The following is a 23,091-nucleotide window of genomic DNA, read 5'->3' on the forward strand; positions in this document are numbered from 1 at the left end:
GCTGCTGTTGATCGATCTAGAGGATCCCCCTGATGACCATGGTGTGTATCAAGAATCCTTTAAAACATGTTATTTTGGATTTAATAAACTCAATGATGCATAAATGAATGCAACTTGTTTGACCTCGTGTAGCGAGCAACGACAGTCGCTATAAAATGGGCGATTATTTTTATAGGCCTCATGTCCACAAACGAGTTGCCACATATATAGGTCTATATTTCAGATACCATTGAATATTTATACTTCCCCATAGATAATATCACGTCAACAAACACTACGTCACCAAACGCAACGTCATCGAATACGACGTCATCAAATTTAACTCAACATACCGAAGATGAAATCGTAAGCGTATAATTTTAACCATATGTGTCCCAAAATGTTATATGACACCTGTTTAAACCCAGTTCTTCACGCCGTCCGGCTACCCCACCTGCGCCGCACAAGACGAGATACTGAATCGATATTTTTCCATCGGTTCAAGCCTACTGAGCGGTGTGACTGTAATCTTAGGAGTGATAATGGACAAGTATGGATCTAGAATGATCCGACTTTCGGGAACGTAAGTAAAGCTTGGTCATGTAATATGTCTCTGTCTTCTTATCTATATGGCTATACCTATACGTGCAGATGTATATTTGTACACTGTAAATATAAGCAAGTTTTAACATGATCCAGCACTATATACATAATAGTTATTATAGACTACATAAAATCCATATGTATAATGTATACGGTTAACGTTTTATACATACAACCTGTCAAAACATGTTTTTTGTCACTTTATACCAGGTATCTATTTGCCCTTTGAATGTTTGGTTAATACGCAAATGGGGGAACGAGTAAATAATACTCTTATACAGAAATATAGTTAGCTTCATTGAATATTTGCACTAAGAAAAGTCAACACATGGCTCTAAATCATCTTCAACCCAGTTTTGTTGACTTTGTCACCGATTTATATCTATGTTTTTATGACCCAACACCCCTAATTGCTTGACACTTTAATTGTTGAGGTGTTTGTGCACTCTGACACCTCTACGTCATGATAGGAGGTTTCGTTTGCACAGCAAGATTTCGTAACATGTTTATCTTATAGACTTGCGTTCATGACCTCGTGTGTTTTGTTTGCAATCGGCTCACTCGACACTGAACGTAAGTTTATTTAAACATAAGTAAAGTGCATGTTTGTAATCTTATTAAATTAACACAAGTCCAATTCAAGTTCAAGCGAACAGTTTACTTTTGACTTTAAAACGGCAGCAGAAATCTGGGTTATGATGGTTTTACTTTTTTATTCCTTCAATTATAAAAAGAAAAAGTTGTTATGTTCGACTGCGTTTAAATACAACCGTTCCCAAATTACCCTGATATACTATTGTGTCAGCATTGCTACTGCTTTTATATTTTACAAACCTATATATTAGTTTAACTTTAACATGTTCATTTTGTTGGGCATAAAAAGTGTCAAAAAGCTACATTCTGTTAAAAAAACTTACACACGAACTGTGGTCGTGAAATGGTTATATACCAGCCAATGATGGAAACTTACATCCCTTGAAAAATCATTTCCACCTTTAAGTTACAGCGCATGCACTTTTAAATGCGTGATGTAATAACCAAACTATTCCGTTCTTTTTTTACAGATTACAGTATTCTTATTGTTCCTGCAATATGTTTGAACGGCATGGGTGGCGTGGTTTATATATTCACAAGTTTTCCAGTTCCAAATCTTTTCGCTGAACTAAGGTCAACTATGATCGCGCTCATGATCGGGTCTTATTCGGCGTCTGCTGTCATGTATATGTTGTTTAAGGTAAAAGCAATTACAAGTAAACCTTCGCGACTCAAAAAAAACTTTTGTAGTGGTTTAAAACACGGTTATGAAAAATATGGGACATTAATAACGGTATCCATTTTGGACCCCACAGTACTATACTGAAATTTGGGTAATTTTTTCTATTTTTTTTTGTAACAAATATACAATTATCCCTTTGATTTCCAGGCAGCGTACGATGCGGGTGTTTCATTTCAGGCGATCATGTGTTTCCATGCCTCTGTGGGGTTTCTAACTTTTCTAAATTGTTATTTCAACTGCCCAGGCGAGCCAATACCGGGTCCGGACGACATTAGCTACGCGTAAGTTTATAGCTTTTGTGTTAGGGGGCGTGTATAGTTTTACGACACTGTGTCGGCCTCGTAATGACAATGATGTAGTTATACTGCGGGAAATTTGAGCGTTGTCAGCAACGAACGTTGATCATTTACCCGCAATAAATCAAATGCAACAACAAGTTTTCAGCACTTATGGTATCGTTACCGAGCCAGTTTTAATAACTGTTCAACAAAAAAGCCGAATGCTGTTTTGTTTCATATGTTTGGTACATTCTGCTTCTTAAATTAGTGGTTTGAACATAAATATTTGATGCTAAAATAAATATTTGGCTAATTTAAAATTAAACAAGAACAACAGTATAGTAGGCTAACCTGAGATAATGGGCCAATCCAACAGACTTAAGTTTCATGTCCCATTGTGTTCCATGCTGCAGGACCTCACCCACATAGAACATTATATAGAATACAATCACCTGTAAAGTTACATACGTGCTTGGTAACACCTAAGCGGGACGACGAGGTGCATAAAACCTTTACCTATGTTTAACGACTCTTTTACGCGAGGATAAATAAGCTACATTTATTCATTCTCTTGTCACACAGAATCAAACTTCACTTCAGCGCTTTTCGTTTCGAACACAAAATCACCGGCAAGTCTTTCTTACGTCACACAAGCACAGTGGGACGTCGAATGAGCAGCGTGGACATAGCACCTGTGGAGAACCATAACTACCTCACATCCGTGTAAGTGCTCTAGTAGATTTATTGGCAATGAGTATGACCTTATCACCTTTTTAATACATATGCCCATATAGTTGATAAAACATTGCAGCTGATAAATATGTTAGAATTTTTAAACTAAACTCCCTGAAATAAAGACAGTTTTGACCTGTTTATGAACAGTATGTATTGTCCTATATAGTCTATTTGTATTGAAACTTACTAAAAACCCCTATTTTATACACCGATGTATACACATCTCTTTGATAAAAGAGGATGCAAACCATGGACCATCTTACTCCAACCTACTATTTCTCGCCTCTTCTTCACTTCATATACCTCACATTATCCTTACAGTGACGACATGAGAAAAGGGGAAAACAATAATTCTTCCGAATCTGATTCTTTCCTGCGTGTCCTCGCCACCCCTTGTATATTATTAAGCTTCGTCACCATGTGCCTCACACAGTTACGACTCATTGCCTACATGGGATCCTTGGAAGTCTACCTAAAGTCTTCTGCTGAGAAACTTGAACTGAGCCCTGAGGAAACTATTGAAACAGGTATTCGAACTTGGATATACCTAAGAACATACATATATACATGTGTGCATGGCGAAGTATATTTAACTTATATATACAAGGATTGAGGGCAGACTATACCCAAAGTTTAAAAACAGGTTAGGCGAAGAAACCAAGCGGCTTAAACGATTTAAATACGCAGTGTATATTCGTGTATATAAGTTATGATATTAGTAAACCATTATTTTAAACCCCAAAAATATACTTCGCAATGCACAGTATATAGAATCTATTACACCAAGTTTATAAAAAAATGACTACACTACGTTTAATCATAAACTTAATAATATTTAATCTTTATTGCTTTCAGTTGACTTTTATACATTTCTATTTGGTCTTTTCCAAATCAACTGCTTTTTCATGGCGCCCGTTATTGGGACTATCATGGATTGGAAATTAAAAGTAAAAGCCCAGAAACCAAAGAAGAGAGCCATCCTGGAATCTGAGAAAGATGAGCATCCATCGGAGAATGGAAACGGGCACGCAAACGGGTAAGTTGGTGTTGATCCATATAGTACACTTCAGTATACTATGGTGGAACTCCGATGACATGTTATGGGTACTTAGGTGCGTGTCACCATTAGTATATTGCGTAATCTAGAAGGTTGTAAAGCAAAAGTCAAAGCTCGTATCTCTTAAAAATTACGTCTTTAAACAAATTAAAATGTCGATTATGTTTGGTTTATTTGTGAGCACACACTGCACGGGAATGCTGCTTTGTAAACAACACTAATATACTGGTGCACAAGAATAATATGCTTATAGTAGGTTGGGGTAAGATGGGACAAGTTTGCATTTTCTTTTCTCGTCTTATTTAGTAGAAAACTAAAAAAACATTTACAGTATTATATAACTGTATCCTCACTAAAGAGCGATGTTAATTTAAACAAAGTTAAGAAATATCAGATATTATGTGCTAACCACTTTATCACACATTACAATACATTGCATTTCTCAAACAGCCACGCACAAACCAACGGCAAAGTCCCACACAATAGAGAATGTCCTGAACAACAAATCAAGCACAACAGAAAACATCAACAAGTTATGAACCTTGCCCGCGCTTTCATGCTTACCAACATACTGCTTGTGCTGTTTGGTATCATTATAATGTTTGAGGAAGTTTTGCCTATTCAGGTAATAATTAAATGTAACTTATTTAGCGTAACGACAATCGTTCACGAGTATTCTATTTCAACACCTTGTGCCCACTTATACAAATGATCACGTATTTTCAACTTTGTGGGTGCTGGTTGCTTTTGACGGGATGTTTTTTTTTCTTTTTTGACTGCATTCGGACAACCTGTAACTACAGTGTAGACTAGCATGGGAGAAATACAACGATACGTATATTTGCAGTTGTTTGAAATATATTTATTTAACCTTTGATGTCAATTACAGGTTGTGGCGTTTATTATCCACACAGCAGTTCGTACCTTTCTGCATTCATCGATCGGTGGACTTTACGCATGCATGTGAGTATAAGAGGTGTTATTTACTGAATACGTCACTCACTTCAATGGACCTTGTGTCAGTCACCGCGAAAAACAAACATGTCCAACTAACGAGTATATTTAGTGATAGGGACTTGTTTTACGAGTCTCGAAACAGCTCACTTCGCAGAACAATATTTTTCCTAACATGACAAGTAGAAACCACTTATGCTTGTTCTTCCTTTTTTTTGTTTTCGACTTGTGGCACCATGTAAACGTTTTCAGTTACCCAGACACGTACTACTGTTCTATAGATGAACTTTGTACCAACATGTGGTTCTGATCATGGTACACTCGTGTTTACTTTTCTCGCCAATGAAATAGATTCGCGCCACTTCCATTAGAAAAAAAACGTGCTTGCTTGCAGAACTACAAACTATTTATCGATATCGTACATTAATTAAAAAAACATTAAAATATTCACCCGGTGCCAAAAAGTGTAATTTGTAAGCAAGCAAGAGGTGTGTGAAACAGAACACCCGTGCCCTGTCACGCGATGATAAATAAGTTACATTTTTTAGTAACACCATCAGCTACTGATATGCAATACAATTATACTCCGAGCTTATAGAACATTCCACATTGGATGTAATACCTTAATTTAAATGCAACAAACTGTGTTTGATTCATAGGTACCACTTCTCACATTTCGGAAAACTTACCGGCCTCGCATCTTTTCTATCAGCAATGTTCATTCTCATACAAGATCCTCTATTTGTCGTTGTTAACTCGACTTTGGGCGGTGATCCTTTCTGGGTAAATCTGAATTCATGTTTGGACATGCATATAAGTTACAGAACGCTTGTAAACTTATCATATGAACTCTCTTCCTATAATTCTGTAATGGCAATTGCAACTACTCTCCCGTTTAGAGTTGTTTTGTCTACATCTCTGTACTGTAGGTTAAGTATTTGACACCTAACTGCCATATAGATTCAATCTTGTACATCATTTTGACTCTTCTTTATTTTGTCTTTAGATCAACTTCGTTCTTTTGATTCTGAGCGTTACTGGCTTCGGGTTGCCAATCTATCTGTGGAACTATGCTCGTAAAATGAATGCGTATGAACCTGTGGAAAACACGCGTGAAATGTTTACGATTGGCGAAGACGAAGAGGAGGATCCAGCTATTGCATTTGAGAGACCGGACGATCAAGATGTCGTTGTTAGCAGCATGGCTCTCGCGTTTTAGATTGTTACGTCACTGTGAAAGGATTGTTTAAGAACAATTGCTAACGGCAACAACAAGAAACTGTACAAAACGCAGTGTTAATTATTCGTGTACGAACTAAAAACTTGCCACTGATCAGACATTTTGTACCACGAGAAGATTGGTTTGTAATTGTCCATTTTATCAGCATTACTTTAAAAAGAAATTGTTCGAATCCTTAGGGTTGGGGCTGGAACTTGTAAATGTCCATGTAAGATTGGATACCTTCCATTAAATCAAACATGCTGAATAGCTTACGATTCCAATCTAATTGTTCGTAACCAGAGTTTGAAAACGTCTTTGTTAAAAATTCATCATCGTGCAATAAACTGTGTTTGACGAACTCTTGAAATATTGAAAAGGGGTTCGTGGATTCAATTACATTTTAATTTGAATCATTTCGTAATTTTAATTTCTTTTAATTTTTATTTCTTGTTTTCGATGTTATTTACCGATGTTCCTTAATTACTTTCTGTTTTAATTTGTTTCATGAAATGCTGGGTGCGTTTGCACACTGATGCCCAGCACATTGCGACCTGAATACACCATCAGCCTACGTTCAATGGTTAGCGTTGTTTTACTGATATGATGCTTGCCCACAGCAGCACAGTGTTTCTCACAAGAAATCAAGCACCCGGGAACAGTTTAGGGAAATGCGATGCCTTTTTCTTTTTTTTCATGCACAATCTATGGCACCAACAGATAGTTAGCTTTTGGTGAAAAGGTCTGTGGTGTCTATAGATCGGTTTATAGCTTACCGTTTGAATTTAACATAATAGGTATTTCAAGGAAACACAGTTTCGCGATGCAGCCGTTTTTAAAAGCAAGTGGTATATAAGACTTAAGGAATCAAAGCTCAGTCTACATCAGCGGTCAAGAAAGTATTGTTTTAGACTACTGTGGCAATATTACCAGAAACTACAAATATTAATTTCATTTAAGATTCAGAGCAAGTTAAGTTTTTTAAATCTTCGTACGTCGCAAATAGACATACCAAACGAAAATTCCATCTTGTGCACCTGCCTGACTGAATACCAAATTAACGGATAAAACCGTTTACCTAAAGCTGAGCGGCCAGGGAGTTATAACCATGAGGAAACCCATCGATTAATCATGTAATATAACAGAATTAGAAATTAGGAAACATAATTATGCGCTGCTTTGTACAGATTGGCATTTATCGACGATTTATATACATTTGAATGCTCACGGATCGATACGACAACGTCGGAATTTCAATTTAATCCTTTCACGTACAACCGATGAAAAACCAATCAACGAATGGCTTAAGTTCTTGAGTGGTTTACTAAATTTGAATCGAATCCCCAACCTGTCTTATAAAAGCAGCAGTGTTTGGAATCCATATTCAAACCAGAGGTTAAGATGAGGCTGTATAAGACTAAGGGCAACAACTTTAACGTATTTTATGGAAATATTTAGATGGTTAAGCATAGGTTTACACGGAGTGAGCTTCGTGTTCTTCAGCTTGGTGTTGCTGTTATATTTGTAGCCATCCTCTCATTCGCTGTGAGTGCTAATACACTTCTTATTCCATCCATTCGAAGCAGGAACTTTGTACCAACGGTAAGTTGTTCGGTTATACCTTTTAGTTAAAGAGATTAACTTCAAACCTATATATCTAAGGGTGGGGGAAGATAGAACACCTTTTATTCTATTTTCTCGTCCCATTTGGTTGTAAACAAGGAACACTCAATTAATTATAAAACCGTGACCTCACGACTCCCATAGACCGTTGTTAATTGTTTAAATCGCGATCAGGATTTGGATATTATGTGCCAAAGGTGTCCCATCTTGCCCCACCCTACTGTATATAAATCATGTGCTGTCAAACTGAAAGTGGTTATTAATGTTTACAATCTCGTATTTAAAAGTTATGTCTGTTAGTGCCAATTTGTTACTGCGGACAAATGCTTGGCGAAAAGTGGGTAAAGCGTGAACTAATTATTGCTTGATTTTCCACGCCGGTCGAATTCAATGCCTGTGTATTCAGATATGCACCGTAATCAGCTCCGAGATTATCAGAAGTCCGTGCTTGTGTCAGCCTGGTAACGACTGCCCTATCAGCAGCAGACTGTGCAGTAGTAATGGCCAAGCAAACTACCCGTGTGTGCAGGTTATGGTGAGATATAAATACAACATGGAGGAAACGCCATCTAGAATTGAAGCTCCAACAGGTAATAGATACATAATTGTTAAGTTATTACTGCAAATGTTGATTTGAAGTTTTTCTGTATGTTAGCCTATGTGTTATTAAGCTTGTGTATGAAAATGTCACCATAAAACGTATGTATGAGGGTTTATGGCTGTCGTAATCATTAATTTCTCCAATGTACGTTTGTAGGGAACATATGCTTGACGATGGTATATAATGTTTCTGGCATTATTTCAAGGACTGTGAAATGCCGAGTGCTTGCATTTCGTTCAGACCTTTTTTGTTTTAGGCCTATACACATGTCACGCATCACTAGCATGATGTAACCAGCGCTGCAGCATATAGTAGTTACATACAACACTATCCCGGCATTATATAGGCAAGGGGACCAAAGCACTCGTCTTAACATAAAGCCTGTTGCGTATCTGCGATTGCGAGCGTTTCTGATCATTGTAAAAAGGGGGTTTCTAAACATCCATATGCTACTGCCATAATTTCCAAACCCACTTTCCAAATTCAGTTGACTTACGCAGTCAGACGTTTCTCGAGCAATGGTTGAATGATTTAAACCACTCCAGCATTGCCCAAAATAAAGATTCCATGGAAAACGACCTTTTCGCAACTAACTCCCGACGAGCATTGCTCCACACGAGTGACATGGATCTACGTTATTCAGACCAGGTATATAAACGTGCTGATATTTATAACTGATTTTGATAAAGCCATGAGAAATGTTTTTAATAAGTATACGCATATCAGATTTTAGTATAGGTATACTGCATAATAGCCTATGTTGCGCATTCTAAAGCTTTGTGACATATCATCATAATGTACAAATATATTGCTTACGTTCTTCGTATATTTACCAGTGTTCCTTTCACCCCCATTGTACTCGCGATGTCACCATGATGACAAGAGAAGTGTCATCATACAGACGAAACATAGGAATCGTAGGATTAAACTTTCCATGTTTCTATGACCCTAAGAACCCCACAGATGCTGTCTTGTACAGAATTTATGATGGATGGAGTATTTTTCACAGGTATGCTTTTAATTTCTTTGTGCTAAAAGTTAAATATTAAACATTAAACTCGCGACTGCTAGGGTACACTTTATTACTGTTATAAAGGAATGTTTAAAGTAGATTAGATTTTTGGCAAAATATAAAATCACTGGAATAATATTCTGTTACTTCTGCTACCAGATATAATATAATATCGACTCATAGGCTCTTTTGGTATAAAAACGTTGTTTTATTCCTACTTTTCTTCTGCCTTGCATAACGTTTAAATATTCACTTTTTATACCGAGGACTTAAAAAGTATAGACATTACTCTATAGTGTTACCAATAGGTTTCAATTTTGCCAGCACTTTCTCGTTTAACAAAACAAGCTATTTTAGTATTTATATAGCCCCTAAGTGTCCATAGCCTCCTAACTCGTTGAAAACTCCACCGCTAGAAAGCGCTAACGATCAAATGTTTAGCACATTCTGGCCTGGACTGCTGCTTCTGACGGGAGTCATGATAATTCTGCTTGTCTACTGCTGTCTTGCACGGCTAAAAAAGAATTTTAATCAAATCGACCTGGTAAGTTTTACCTTTATGTATTATCGACTTGATTTTGAACTATTGACAGTGGTATGTTGACAAGTTGGCAATGTACCTGCAGGTGATTAATTTCTGAGCAATAATAAACTTTGCGCTCAGATGATTAATATTGAGTTTGCTTTCAAATTCTCCGAGCCCGCTGGTTTCATTTTGATTATCCGTATAATCCGAATGACATTTTATAGGCTGTCTGATCCATGTTATAACCTCCTCTAAACCGGTTAATTGTCCTTACACCTGCCGCTTGTACATCGTAATTGACGTAACCGTTAAAATGACAATCCCGTTGGTAAAAATAAAATGTTGCGTGCGAGCAACTAGCGAGAGCCTTCCATGCCCACTAAAAAAGTCAACGACGATGTTGTTTAAAGCTGTGCGTCATATCTACATCACATTTTTAAGAAATTGATTCGATACACGTGTTTTTTTACGTTTCCCGCCCAAGAAGGCAAGAGTTGCAGTTCGAAACGATTTGCTTTGATGGGATTGGTTGAGGGTTTATGACGGTCTATTTACACAGAACAATGGTTATTGTTTGATCACATGCAAACGGAGAATGACATGTTTATATGGCGGATTAAAACAAAAGCAAAGCTAAGTTGACAGAATCCGATTAATTTATTTAACCTTTCGCAGAGCGGTGCAATTCTCCACACTCAAGGTTCACCAGCGGTTTCTTCTGGAGGTAGTGGGTCGTGCCAAAACAAAAGACAAACCTGCACAAAGATTGGACTCGGTGGAAAGGTCCACGTTTGAGATACAAGTTCGTAGAGTGAGGTTCACACTTGCACGCATGCTGCACGAAAATAAGCAAGACCTGCACGTTTTGACCCGCTCACATGCTCTTCTAACAAGCACACTGTTGTCTTACCGCCAATTATATCTAACCAGCTTTAACTTTTGAAAAGATTATTCATATTATACCGGCGTTGTGTTTTTACACGTGAGTGCAGTTTCTATACCTGTACACGACTTTCCTCGCTCGCACTTACATTTTTCGGAGTTTTCTGTCTACATATGGTAGTCGTGGCGCTACTCATACACATTATATAGAAACTTGTGTGTTTTTTAGCCCAAACGAAATTCTTGAAAAAAGTTAATCCGTATTTCAAAGAGATCCCCGATTTCTAACTAGCCCACCGTATCTTAATCCGAGTGTAAGCCGTATAATTTACATAGGTTTAAACATGCGCAGGGTCACGGCTTCAACTGTACATATATAGCGTTTTGAATTCCCCTTATTGATCTTAGTGAATGTTATGTTCTCCTACTCTATTAGCGGCCGTCACATAAGAAATAATGCGGGCAAAAACACCGTCATGTATAAACTTGTGAATATGACCCTCTCGACCTATTAAGTCTTCATGTCGTTTCAAGTAGAGAAGTTAAAATGGCCGACTACATGTAATAGTAACAAATAACCGCGACCTTAGAAACCAAAATGGACTCCGCAATTGTAAAGCAATTTTAACTCGCCATGTGTGGTAATGATTTTGCACATTTACACAACTGATGTATTTCTGAAGCGCCTATTTGTTAAACACAGTATAATAGGTTGGATAAAGATAAGAAAACTTTTTATTCTATTTTTTTGTCTCATTTGATAGTAAACAAAAAACATTCAAGGGATTATGAAACCGTATCCTCACGACTTCCATAGACCGTTGGTAATTGTAACACGATCGGAATATTTGGATATTTTGTGCTAAAGTTGTTTACAAGTTTTAAAGTGCGATTTTTCTTAATTTCAATGCCCTTTCATTCCAATCGTCGAATATCTCTCTTGTAGCTATATTTTACCAAAAACTGCAGTCCCTACCTAGAAATCAATGCGATAGCAATCTTATTGGAATGCATTAATATTGAAGATATAGATGGGATATCAATTATATTGGTTGGGGTGTAATCCTCAATGATTGACGCGTTATAGTTTTGCACACGTTCCTATGCAACAACCTTCCGACGTACACGCACTTATTAAGACTGGTGTCGCGCTTGTTATAACTTACATGTAATAGGCGATCGCGGGCACACGGATGGGCTGTTGTACGCACGGCTGTTTAGATCTTATCAGCGTAAGGCTGCCGTAAACAAACGCAAGGCTATTTTGGCTAACCGCCTCACGCTCCGGCCCGTGCGCATGTTTGCAGGTACGGAATATGTTTGTCGCACGATATTTACTTGCTTGACGACCACCGAACCCTGTGTCACCCATGGGTTGTCACAAAATGCATCCGCAAGCCGCTTATAAGTAACAAACACTGTCGTTTGCGCCTTTTAAGCCGACTTTAAGCATTGCAAGCTTTTCCAAACTATTTCATTTTCGCTGGTTGATAAGTTCATCCGATCTCGATCCTCGGTTATCCGATGTGTACTGATAAACATGCACGACCCTGTGCTACCTAAACCGGACTTAATTAAAACTCATGTCGGCGGCGTTTGTATCTTTTCTACGTTATAAGCCTGACGACTGATGTTCTGGAACGTGAGAGAAAATCACCACTCGTTACGTAACAAATAAGGCATTGTTCATGATAATAAGAGAAAAAACACGAACACAAGACGACATAAATTGAAGTGATGACTTATAAATAAATATGTGTACGAAAAGTGACCACAGTGAGGGGTTACAGGGAGAATGGCAGTCTCACGTGACTTGGTGACGTAACAGTGACGTAATGGTGACGACATTATGAGCTTGTAATAGTGAAGCCGCGCCTCCGTGCCGGAAATGTATAATGCAACCCGTGCCTGGTGTTCGCTGATACACGAATCAGAAACACCGACAATTATAGTATTAAGCTGTATGACTTATGTGTACCGGCTTGAGACCAAAGCCCGGAATTACTCTTATTATTCTGGGTGTAATTGCAGCAGATGTAAGTGCGGGGTCTTTGAAATGGTTGGTATAGAATGCGAGGGATTCGAAAAAATTCTGACACTCCATATAGAAACAACATTAACGCGATGTCCGGGGCGTAATCGTGTGGCGCGACTTCGAGTGCAGAGAGGTCTGGAAATAAAAACAGTTTGTTAAATGTCAAGTCATCTGCGATAAGATGCGATCGTATGCATTAGTCACTATTATAAGGCTCATACGCAGGTACATCCAAATCGGTGCTTGTTTTCAATTGTCGTTGGCTCGTTTTCAAACGAAACATCGTTCGGGAGAAACGAAATTTATTATGGAGCTTTCGAGTCATTCTCTGGTATGCTCCTGGGCGGTTGGACGCCACGACAAACAGGTTTTCTATTTAGTTCTTCGTGCTTAGTCACTGGTGTGATTTAAACGCACGTAAACTGTGACTAAAACTGCAAATCAGTACGTTTATGCCGTCTTGTTTATTAATAATATGCAGAGCGTCAATACTTTTGGGAAAAACTTTACGCGCCGTGTCTGCCTGTTCCAGTAACCTTACAGAAATCACTCTTAAAGATTGCTGTCGATTTTTATAACCCTCCGTAGCATTATAATTGTTTTAGGTTATATTAATTGGTTGTACTCGATTGAACAAACGCAACAACTGCTAGGGTCCGTTTGCGCTAACAAAATCACTTTCGCGCATTGAACATTCAAACGTACTTTTTAGTTTAAATAATAATAACCGAGGTCCCCGTTTTAAAAGCTTAGGTAATTAATTCTATTTTCTTTTAAGCTGAACTACGTTCCGTGTTTATACAAAATATAAAAGACATAACACGCAATGATAAACAGGTAGATCATTGCAAACCTCGCGATTGCTTTTTAAGTAAGTTGTCGACAGGTAAATTATTATAACCCGTTTCGTTTATAATATTATAACAAACCGGTAAAAGTACAGCTTGGGCATATTTCTATGCATTTTGTCCTAATAGTAATTATGTCTATGACCTGAACCCATTTTATGCCTTTATATAAACGCATGCGAGTTTTTGGAGAGTTTAACAATATATACATCCTTAACTAAAACAAATCATATCTTGAAATAATTCGATTCTTACCTGGTGCTACAACCTTCTTGATGCGGCGAAGTTAGGCAGATGTTTGCATCCGAATTTTGGGTTTCTTGAGATCCGGTCAAGTGGGGAAAGAAATCCGCATTTAACTATTCGCCTGCACTCCCCACTGTGGTTCATGTAGCACCGTGGACGGTTGTAACGGGCACGGTATCGGCTCTGTGTCACCCTGCGCAAGAACCATAATTATTAGAACCGGAATAACTGCGGATTTTAACCAGCGTTATAATTCACGCCCAGACCGGTCCTATAAAGTATTGCGCAGTTGCAGAACAGGTTAAATATTTCGTGGTTTTATATTTTACAGTTTTTTCGGGAGTAGTCACTTTTGGTTTTTGCGGAAATTTATTTTGGAAGATTTTGTTAAAAATACTTGGCTACTTACGAAGAATCGGTGCCGCCATGAGGCTTCTTCCCATGTTTCCAATTTCTAGGAAACGGCGCCCCCCTGCGGACGTGTCGCTGTTTTTTGTCGTGCGATACAATGTAGTCGTAATCTGAGAAAAAAAACATGATAGATAAAAAAGCGAAAAAACATTGAAAAAAGAGGGTTACCACTTTTAAATGAAATAAATTAGAAATGGTAAACATTGGATACACGTTAACAATGAAAATCCAACTAAGACACAAGTAAAACATTATAAATAAATGATGAAACTATTAAGAAACGGTATTTAAGCATGTCGTTTACCTTGTGATAGCGAGTAGATTAAACGTGGAATTAAAAAACTTGGTGACGTCAGATCGCCAGGGTCGGATGACCCCTCAGTATTTGGACCAAGAGTGCTGAGAAATTTTTGTAGAAGATCTGGTGTTGTCTGAAAAAAATAAAGTTATTTAGAAAGATGTTGTCGTTGGGCGAAGAAGAGTTTGTTTTCTTTTGGGGGCGCTTAAAGCGAAACTCGTGCACCGGAAAGTTTCCGAGGTCCTATATATTCTCGTATATTTTTGGCGTGTCACGTCTTAATTATTCTGATGGTGACGAAACAATGAAACCACACAGCGTGTGTGTACGTCACAATGGACCGTTTGTTAGTGTCGCTTCGTTAGCGTTTACGGCGTTCTTTTTGTTGCGTCACGTTTAATGAAGCGTGTGTTACTATCGCCTAATTTTAGTCGATTTATTGCGGGTTTTTGGGAACAGCATGAGCGGGATCGATAGCGTGGTATGTGAATTCGTCCGGTATGTTAGTTTACAAGAGAAATTAAATTTGACATTTTGACTCCTGTTAATGACTCACAAAATTGTAGGGTGCTCAGCTCTGATCAGATAATTGAGCGCATCAGCTGGTACGTGGCGGACCATCGCGTAGGGATGTAAGTAATAATTAATCCGATGATTCGGAGGCGATAACCTTGATTAGGTGAGTTATATATAGAAGACGTCCTGTAAAAATCTTAGTTCTTCAATTCGGAACGCGGAATTTGATATAATTGCAACCCTAGCCGGAATTCAGAAGCTGATTGGTCCTCGCCACCCACGTGACTATGTTCGTAACAATCCCAATAACAGTGGCGGAATCGCGACCGCGCGAAGCCCCGCCATCTTCCCGTCGTGGCACGACTAAATATACACGCACCGCATCGCCACAGAAAACATATGACCTGTGAGAAGCCTCCGTATACGCATGCCATCTGCGCAATTAAACTACAGGGCGTCACGTTCTTATTTTTTATAAAATCCCACACTCGTGTAAAACAACCAGATAAAAATCTAACGAGGGAGAAAAACCTCCGGATCCCTAGAAACTGACTTTTGACAGTCATCTACACTTCGAACGTCACATCCAAATTTACATTGATTTTTTTAAGATAATCGCCGTGAATATCAAAACCGAGTGGGTTGCAACATGTTTTCGAAATAGCATGCGTGACAAGAGCCTTTCACGTAGGAAACTTATTAAAGTTTTTTATCGCATTTCTTTTAGTTTTTTTCAGCGTCATTGGCAAATAAAAACTCTCAAAAAATCGCCAAAATGCCAATACATTCTGGCAATTTCCTAACTTTGATTTAAAACCTGTAGCCTGTAGAAGTTTTGATAAATATTTCCAAACTCTTACCTGTGTCGTTGGTCTTGCCGATGTCCGGACGACGAACATCGTTGTCATAGCAACGCTCCATACGTGAAAGAGCTTCATATTTTTGTTTATATTCCTTTTCGTTGTTTCGGTTGCAAAAGTAAATTAAACTCCCCTCCGAGTTTATTTCTTCTATATATTCTGAAGTTCGCTGGTTTAGACACGTCTCTAGTGACGGGCAAGCTTTGTCAGTGAATACTCGGATCAGCGCACGGAGCTAGTTATAACGCTGCAGAAAACGTGAGAAAAACGCTAAAAGAAGTCGGGCGGTGAAGCCGATGGGTGGCTCTTTTACGTCACTGCCGGTTTCGTTTGTGATGTTATAAAAACGACGCGATCTAAAAGAGTCTTTATCCTTTCACAATTTACGACTTTCTTCGAAAGAAGTTAGATAATGGAAATAGGCTTCTGTGACGTCACGATCTCTTGTGGCTCGTTCATGTGTTTTATTTTGATGACGTCACAACTACTATTTATCTTTCGCCGTTGACAAGTTACCGTTGACGTCATAATTATGCTAACTGCACGATGGGAACGCCAAATGCGATGTCGATGGTGGATGAACAATATTATTATCAAATTAAATTCGCTCCGTCGAAGGAATTCCTTTGGTTTATAGCAGGAACGTTTTGCAGCTTGGTTTTCTTTATTTCCACTACAAACACAAATCCTACTGGTCTACATGTCAACTCGGACACCGCTACACGTTCTGATAGAAATTCTGCACGAAAAACGCCCAGACCGCATAGTATATTTAAATGGTTCCACAAAAAACTGCATACCGGGGTCGGAAGAAGTTCGTGGCAACAACAGAAACAATGAGTTAATTTTATAAATTTTTGCGGCGCAATCCGACTGTGCCTTTCTCCTTTCCGGAAGGTTAGCGAAGTAATCAAGTAATTAATATGAATTTCTGCACATACCTGTTGTATCCGCAACGACAAAGCTTAATTGTATTAACCAAAAGTTGCCGGTAGCATTGAAATCTCGTAACGTGCCCATTTAAATAATAATACCGTGCCCATTACCCGAAAATCTGTATTCGCTTTGTATAGTTCTTCAGTCTAAAATAAGAATTTTTATAAAACTTCAGGCAAAAAAGAGAACATTTTAGACCGGCATTAAACCGCGCGACAGGAAGCCAGTATACGGAGCTTAATGTTTCCTTAAGCGTGGTTCAAATATTTGTGGCTTTCCAGTTTCTAAATTTTCCTTTTGGTTTACTTTTACGCCCAGGTATTTAGACCGTTATTTAACATATGCACCTGTTTAACCCCGCAGTTAATCGTTATAAGGTAATTACGGCATCTTGTTACCTGGTATTTCTCAGTTTAGGTGCAGCATATATTAATCAATACACCACAAGCTTGTGGTACAAAATAAACAGATTAAATATTGGTCTCAAAAAGTGGTGTACCTAAAGTCTGTTTAAAAGTTACGGAAAACAATTATCCAAAGCGTGTACGGCGGTTTCGTTCGAATAAAACTGCAATTTAATTCTTATGTCTTCGGACGTGATTAACTATTACAGGCAAAATTATTGGATTATTTCTCGATCCTTCGCAACAAAGGGGCTTTATGTTATGATACGTAGGCTAATCACGGTTGCATCATTAAGCCGCAATGACTTTCCTTTGTTTTGAATATGACACAGTTTTAAGAATAATGGTGATATGGTTCGTTGTGTTTGTGTTCTACATGATAACGGGTGTGAAGTTAAAAACATCCTTTGTTTTCGTTAATGTCGTTAGCAGAGCTACTTTAATTAAAAAAGAGACCTCTCGTCTTTTTACTGAGAAAAACGTCCTAACATGTTGTTATCAAATTAGCTTTAATTAGCCAGTGTACAATGTGCTAAAAATAGCGACACCTTCCGTACTGTTTACGCTACGTTTTGTAAGGCGCTTTTAATCCTGGTATTAGCTATGTTAATCTTTTTCTCGTACTTAAAGCCGAATGAATTACAGTCTATGTAGCCATAGTGGGTTATATTCACCACCAACTTGGCAAAAGTTAAAATTCCTTGAATGTTTCGCTTTGTTTTGTGATTTCGCCTCGAAATCATTCGAGTTACAAGTTTTGTAACCTCAAGCGTGTATTAGAGACACCGACTATTAATCAAAGGATAAACGGGTGTGCTGAGTATAGCTTTAGTGCGAAACACAGAACCCACATTTGCTGCACTCTAACCATCAACAGATGTTCGAAACACCAAAGACAACCGCCGTGTGTGATTATGGCAATTATCTAACGTGTTGGATTAGTTGCTGGTCTGTTTATTAGTGGAATTTGATACTTAACGCGGACTTTAGATGCAGAGGGTGGCGTTGTCTAAGTTTATTGAGGTCCGGGCTCGTCTAAGCGGGTTAAAAAGCGGACTGAGACGGCGGGAAGGTATTTATCAGTTATTTGTTCGCTTTGCGCTATACGATTCTGCGAACCGGTGCAGTTTTGAAGGGAGAAAATGGTGTGAACATGATACGTGACAAGCCCAAGTTAGGGAAGTTAGTCTTCGGCTGCGTGGCGAATTGGTAATGGGACGATATATGTTCAATCTGTCACGGCTTGCCCACCTAATCCAAGTTCCGCGAAAAATTTAGGGGGCAATGAAATAAATAAGTTTTTATGTCGCTTACTTCATGTCGTGCAAGTCGCTGCTTTATTGCACAGTTGGCTGCAAGGGCGGAGAATAATTGGTCTACTTTCTGCTCCGTAACAACACGATCGACTCAAATTTTTCAAGTTCAAGGTTCGCATATTTTAAATCCATCCACGTTTTTGGAACCAACCCAAGTATTAAGTGGCGACAACAGCGAAATTTTTGCCGCTATTTTTAGCCATAGGGTAGCGGGCAGTGCTATGTATAGACGCCTGCCAATATTATACGGGCATAAATTTTATATCAGGAGCTCACGGAAGATGTAACGAGGTTGCGAACCACGTTCCTCGGAAAAATTAATATTCCGGGTGTTTACACCTCGTATAAACAGGACAAGGTTTTATAAATCATGCTTCGCACGATTCCGGGCTGGCCGCATTACTTCCGCGGTGCATGTTCGCGCAATTCGCCGTGAAAAGGAACAGACCAGTGTGAAAAACCCGATTTTGCGCCTCAGCCCTGATCGTGATTCGGCACACAAAGAGACAGAAGCTTTCTGTCAATAACTGCGACCTGTGTGACCGAAGCGAATGGAAGCATGACGAAGCAAAAATTACGTAAACATTTCATCTATTTTTGGTTGTTGTCGTTGGAAAAATACTACCCATGTCCCACACATCATAAACACTGTTGGAATAGTAACGCTTATACTATACCACGCCCACCTCTTTCTCAATTGTCTGAAAAAGTTGACTGTGGCCGCCGTAAAAAAACATCTAAACGAGAAAATGAAGACCCTAATAACTCTTCCCCTCGCAAGATATAAGATGAACCGAGATTTTCGTTTCAATTTAGCAATTGCTGGTTCCATTCGCAATACCTGCGCTAAATTACATCCGCCGTAGACAAATATTTAGGCAAAATGTTCAATCAACATCCCGGCAACTAAAGAGAATTTGCAACGGTATCGTCGCCAACTTACCCCAAGCATGCCTCGTTACAAGACGATACGCTGGCAGATAAGGACGCTAAGCACCTGTATACGTCGAAGTAACAAGTCTAACAGCCACGATACCACATAGCTGACGATAAACACTGATACAAAAACACATCAGAATAACTTTTTAAAAGCCGAACCCATAGTGTGCTGAGAGAAAATCGCTTATAATGTTTTTGACAATAATTGCCTGGGCGATTCCAGACTGGTGGCAGCTCTGACCGCAGTTGGTCATCGTCCATTGTAATTACCGAGCCACAGGAAAACAAATGTGTTTGCTGGCGTTATAATTGCTACACTGATTCAACGCGTCGATAATATTTTTCAGTCAGTGTGATGGTAAAAACTTCCCTTTCCGCTTGTCAGCACATAGTATAGAACCGTCGGATTTTGGCGAACTGTTTCCTATATTCGCATTAAATATTTAACACAATTCTTTAATTTACTCTAAACACCCAACGTTGTACATTATTTATACACAATCCGCCAGTTTTACTCTTTTCAACAATGAATTAACAACCGCACCAGAACAAAACTCTATATTGTGGGTTATGGTGACACGTGTCCGTCGATTGGCGGATCTAAGTGATTGTATGTACGTCAATTCTTCGATTAAAAGCACCGATAGGTGTAGAATTCCTATCCGTGTCCAAAAATCTTGTCACCATTAACGTGATCAGCCGCTAAAAAAAATGTTTTCTTTTTAAATACTTCGACTTTAATGCATCGATTGCACACACATTTGCTTGATGTATTCCTACGCCGGCTTTGGCTTTTGCTGGATAATGAGGCGATAAAATAATCGGTAACATTTACCAGAGCTTACGCGTCATGCTAATAGGCCATCACGCAATCTAGGCATTAATAATGCATGTCGTACGCACGACGTTGAATAAAGAATAAGGTTGTGTTACATAAGTTGAATATTCTATTTTTAAGCAGCGCGCGTCAAGTATTGCAAGACACTCATTGATCCACATTATACTTGACACGATGATATAGTCTTAAAAATAAGTTTCAAATTTTGGCAGAAATCTATTTATATCACCCAATTTATTAACGACGAAATTGTTTTTATCGTTTGTCTATCTTCCCAATAAACCGACATGACAGTTTTCTAATATTTGCACTTAAAACAACCCAGCTTGTTACCGGTTGATATGTGCCCGCAGGGATTATGAGTCAAGTTATGCAATCTCCCAAGTGTAAATGCAATTTAAGACGAATCCGCTGTCAGGTTACGCAAACGTCCATGAAGATACAGACGAGATAAAATCACCCGCACTGTATAGCAATGCATCTCTATATTGCAGCCTGAAGTGATCGTGAGTTCATATACAGGATGCTTGCGTTCTTCCGCCCTGCCTACGCACTGTTTACGATTTGACAGCGATGTATCACAATTGATTCATAAGTGACCTGATTTATGCAGAAAAAATGACCTCATTCTTTGAAAAGGTGTTGCCAACTAAGACTCATTATCATGATGGTAAATAAAAACCGGTTTCTCTGCCTGCAAGTATCCGCATGTGCTGATATGTCCATAAACATTGCCGCACTTTGTTGACCTAACCAAAAATAGTTTCAATTTAGGTTTCTTACTTCGAACCAGCGACTCCAAAGTTTTATTTAACATTTCTAATCATGACGTAAGATCTTAACAAGTATGTGGCATGAAATCTCGATCTAACGGAGATGCCCGAGTGGTACGACTGCAGCCATTATCTTGCGTTAATATAAGAAGTAATTAAAGTCAAATTCCCGATATAGCATGCGATAATATTAATCTTGTTTTAGGAAGATGTCCGGAGATTCCTTTTTGGCATTCAACAGTTCAGTATGTGTGTGATCAGCATATTCAATATATGGAACATGCATACTATTTGCAAGAAGCAGGATTCAAACGACTCCAGTTTCGGGTGCGGTCAACGAAAAAGTTCTCCCGTCCGCCTCAGTAGAAAAAAATGCTCGGAACTATCCTTACAACTGACATCATTTTGAGGTATGTATAACCTACAACTTAATTTAAATGACTACATAATGTCCTAACGATTTGCTTATTACGATTTAAACAATTCAAGGCGTAGTTTTATGTCTACCGGAATATCACCCCTGATATCATCGCCAATTTGAAGTAATTCTCCATAAAAACTTCCTTATCAGTTACACCACCCACGGTTTATTTGAAATGGTCCCTAATTTAACAAGGTTGACGTTATAGAGTCGCACGTTGTACTAGTTTGCGTGTCCGGGTATGAGTAATGGGGGAATGCGGTACAAACAAAACCTCTCACGATCTATCGAGGTCTAAAACAAAGCTTTGTTATTTTTCAGGAAATTAGCTGTCAACAAACACCCATGTGAAAAGATCTGACCTCTCGCAGGACTTCGATTTCTCCTTGATTGCAACGTAAGAGGTGTACATGTAAACGGGATCCTGATAAAATTGTCACCGTGGACATGTAAGCCACAACCTCAACGCACTGTCGACCTATTGATTGAAGAAGGTAATAGGACAATATTGTCATATGATTTCGAATCAGGTTTTCAATTTAAAGATTCTCATCTTGATGCAAATTTTCTTACAAAACAAAGGGGATGCTTCAAAGTAAAATTATCGTCACGAAGAATCTTTAAATCTTTTTATCGCCACCTTGCTGTCTGTTATCTTATGCAAACTCACATTGACAACACGAACGAAACGGTTGACTCATCTCTTGTACAATAGCGCCGTCTAGCGGTACACAAAAGCAAAATAATGTGCTTTTATTGCATATGTACTGACACAGCAGTTAAAGTTTCTAAAACTAACCCGGTAAAGCGTAAATTGACAATAAGAAGTTTTGAAATAAACAAACGCTTTTCACGCCACTACTCTGTATGCCACCAAGTGCTGTACAACTTCACAAAATATGATTACGCCTTTTAGGAGAAGCAGGTGTATGGTATGCTCGAGTATTTTCATAGGCTTTACACTACATAATAATGTTTTCATCAGATCTGCCTGTATGGCTCACACATCGGATTGATCCTGTTACATGCTGCTTCAGTAGTTAGCAAGAACTATCTTCTCTGTACTGATCAACAAAAGCAGCTCCAGGGCGCCATCTTGTGGAAATGGTTAAACCTGTCAAAGCAAGAGGTGAAATGCTGACATGATGGTAAGCCCTTAAAATTTTTAATTTTTTTTTTCGTAAATGTTGGAAAAATTTGCCTAAATAAAGAACCTACATGGCTTGTAATATAAATACAAATGTCCATCAGTGTAAAATCTACAACAAAATGTCCTCTGTATAATCCAACTCCAAAATCGTCCGTGAAAAGTTGTGCCTTCAAGTGCAATTGTATGCGTATATGGCATTAAATTCTACAATTCTTCAATTACGTTCGCATATTATCTCTCTTTTTAATTATGGAACAAAGCTAACCCGGTCTGCATACGACTTCATCCTCCACAGGGCGCCAGAGAGCAGCCTAGACATACCTAAAGGCCATGTTACCACAACGATACACATAGG

General features: G+C 38.6%; 3 protein-coding genes and 1 long non-coding RNA gene across 5 annotated transcripts in view; 2 read left to right on the forward strand and 2 right to left on the reverse strand.

Moving 5' to 3' along the window:
* The window catches only part of LOC101241984 (large neutral amino acids transporter small subunit 4-like), a 7,705-nt gene extending 1,243 nt beyond the window's left edge, over nt 1-6,462 (forward strand). The window contains exons 4-13 of the mRNA XM_009861712.3: nt 1,100-1,155; nt 1,647-1,816; nt 2,006-2,139; nt 2,719-2,859; nt 3,193-3,398; nt 3,727-3,907; nt 4,379-4,553; nt 4,818-4,891; nt 5,542-5,665; nt 5,889-6,462. Of these exons, the coding sequence (XP_009860014.1) occupies nt 1,100-1,155; nt 1,647-1,816; nt 2,006-2,139; nt 2,719-2,859; nt 3,193-3,398; nt 3,727-3,907; nt 4,379-4,553; nt 4,818-4,891; nt 5,542-5,665; nt 5,889-6,101 (1,474 nt within the window). The 3' untranslated portion in view covers nt 6,102-6,462. The remainder of the gene's footprint in view (nt 1-1,099; nt 1,156-1,646; nt 1,817-2,005; nt 2,140-2,718; nt 2,860-3,192; nt 3,399-3,726; nt 3,908-4,378; nt 4,554-4,817; nt 4,892-5,541; nt 5,666-5,888) is intronic.
* A 971-nt stretch (nt 6,463-7,433) lies between these two features.
* On the forward strand, nt 7,434-22,524 carry LOC100186504 (calcium-activated potassium channel subunit beta-4-like). Its single transcript, XM_002122451.3, has 9 exons — nt 7,434-7,496; nt 7,560-7,703; nt 8,131-8,314; nt 8,813-8,973; nt 9,162-9,334; nt 9,779-9,881; nt 10,539-10,665; nt 20,887-21,575; nt 21,908-22,524. The coding sequence occupies exons 2-7, from the start codon at nt 7,560-7,562 to the stop codon at nt 10,656-10,658; spliced, it is 885 nt and encodes a 294-aa protein (XP_002122487.1). The 5' UTR covers nt 7,434-7,496; the 3' UTR covers nt 10,659-10,665; nt 20,887-21,575; nt 21,908-22,524.
* On the reverse strand, nt 12,409-16,172 carry LOC100185743. The gene is made up of 5 exons (XM_002119372.5): nt 15,960-16,172; nt 14,590-14,716; nt 14,284-14,395; nt 13,884-14,067; nt 12,409-12,915 (listed from the first exon to the last, which is right to left on the reverse strand). Exons 1-4 carry the CDS (start codon nt 16,035-16,037, stop codon nt 13,890-13,892), a joined length of 495 nt encoding a protein of 164 aa, XP_002119408.1. The 5' UTR covers nt 16,038-16,172; the 3' UTR covers nt 12,409-12,915; nt 13,884-13,889.
* Nucleotides 22,326-23,091, reverse strand: LOC113474642. Of its 2 annotated transcripts, none has more exons than XR_003396333.1 (2): nt 23,002-23,091; nt 22,326-22,700 (listed from the first exon to the last, which is right to left on the reverse strand). It is a non-coding gene; the product is annotated as an uncharacterized LOC113474642 (long non-coding RNA). The 2 variants fall into 2 exon arrangements; XR_003396332.1 differs by lacking the exon at nt 23,002-23,091 and adding an exon at nt 22,805-22,992.

This window comes from Ciona intestinalis, chromosome 10, assembly GCF_000224145.3.
Source record: "Ciona intestinalis chromosome 10, KH, whole genome shotgun sequence".
NCBI lineage: Eukaryota > Metazoa > Chordata > Ascidiacea > Phlebobranchia > Cionidae > Ciona > Ciona intestinalis.

Excerpts from the sequence above, each read along its gene's own strand:
- LOC100185743 (XM_002119372.5), bottom strand. The coding sequence starts at position 16,037 with ATGAAGCTCTTTCACGTATGGAGCGTTGCTATGACAACGATGTTCGTC. Across the intron at positions 14,396-14,589 it reads AATCTACTCGCTATCACAAG|ATTACGACTACATTGTATCG; the intron begins GTAAACGACATG and ends TTTTTTTCTCAG. Across the intron at positions 14,068-14,283 it reads CATGGCGGCACCGATTCTTC|GGTGACACAGAGCCGATACC; the intron begins GTAAGTAGCCAA and ends GTTCTTGCGCAG.
- LOC100186504 (XM_002122451.3), top strand. The coding sequence starts at position 7,560 with ATGGTTAAGCATAGGTTTACACGGAGTGAGCTTCGTGTTCTTCAGCTT. Across the intron at positions 8,974-9,161 it reads ATCTACGTTATTCAGACCAG|TGTTCCTTTCACCCCCATTG; the intron begins GTATATAAACGT and ends TATATTTACCAG. Across the intron at positions 9,882-10,538 it reads ATTTTAATCAAATCGACCTG|AGCGGTGCAATTCTCCACAC; the intron begins GTAAGTTTTACC and ends AACCTTTCGCAG.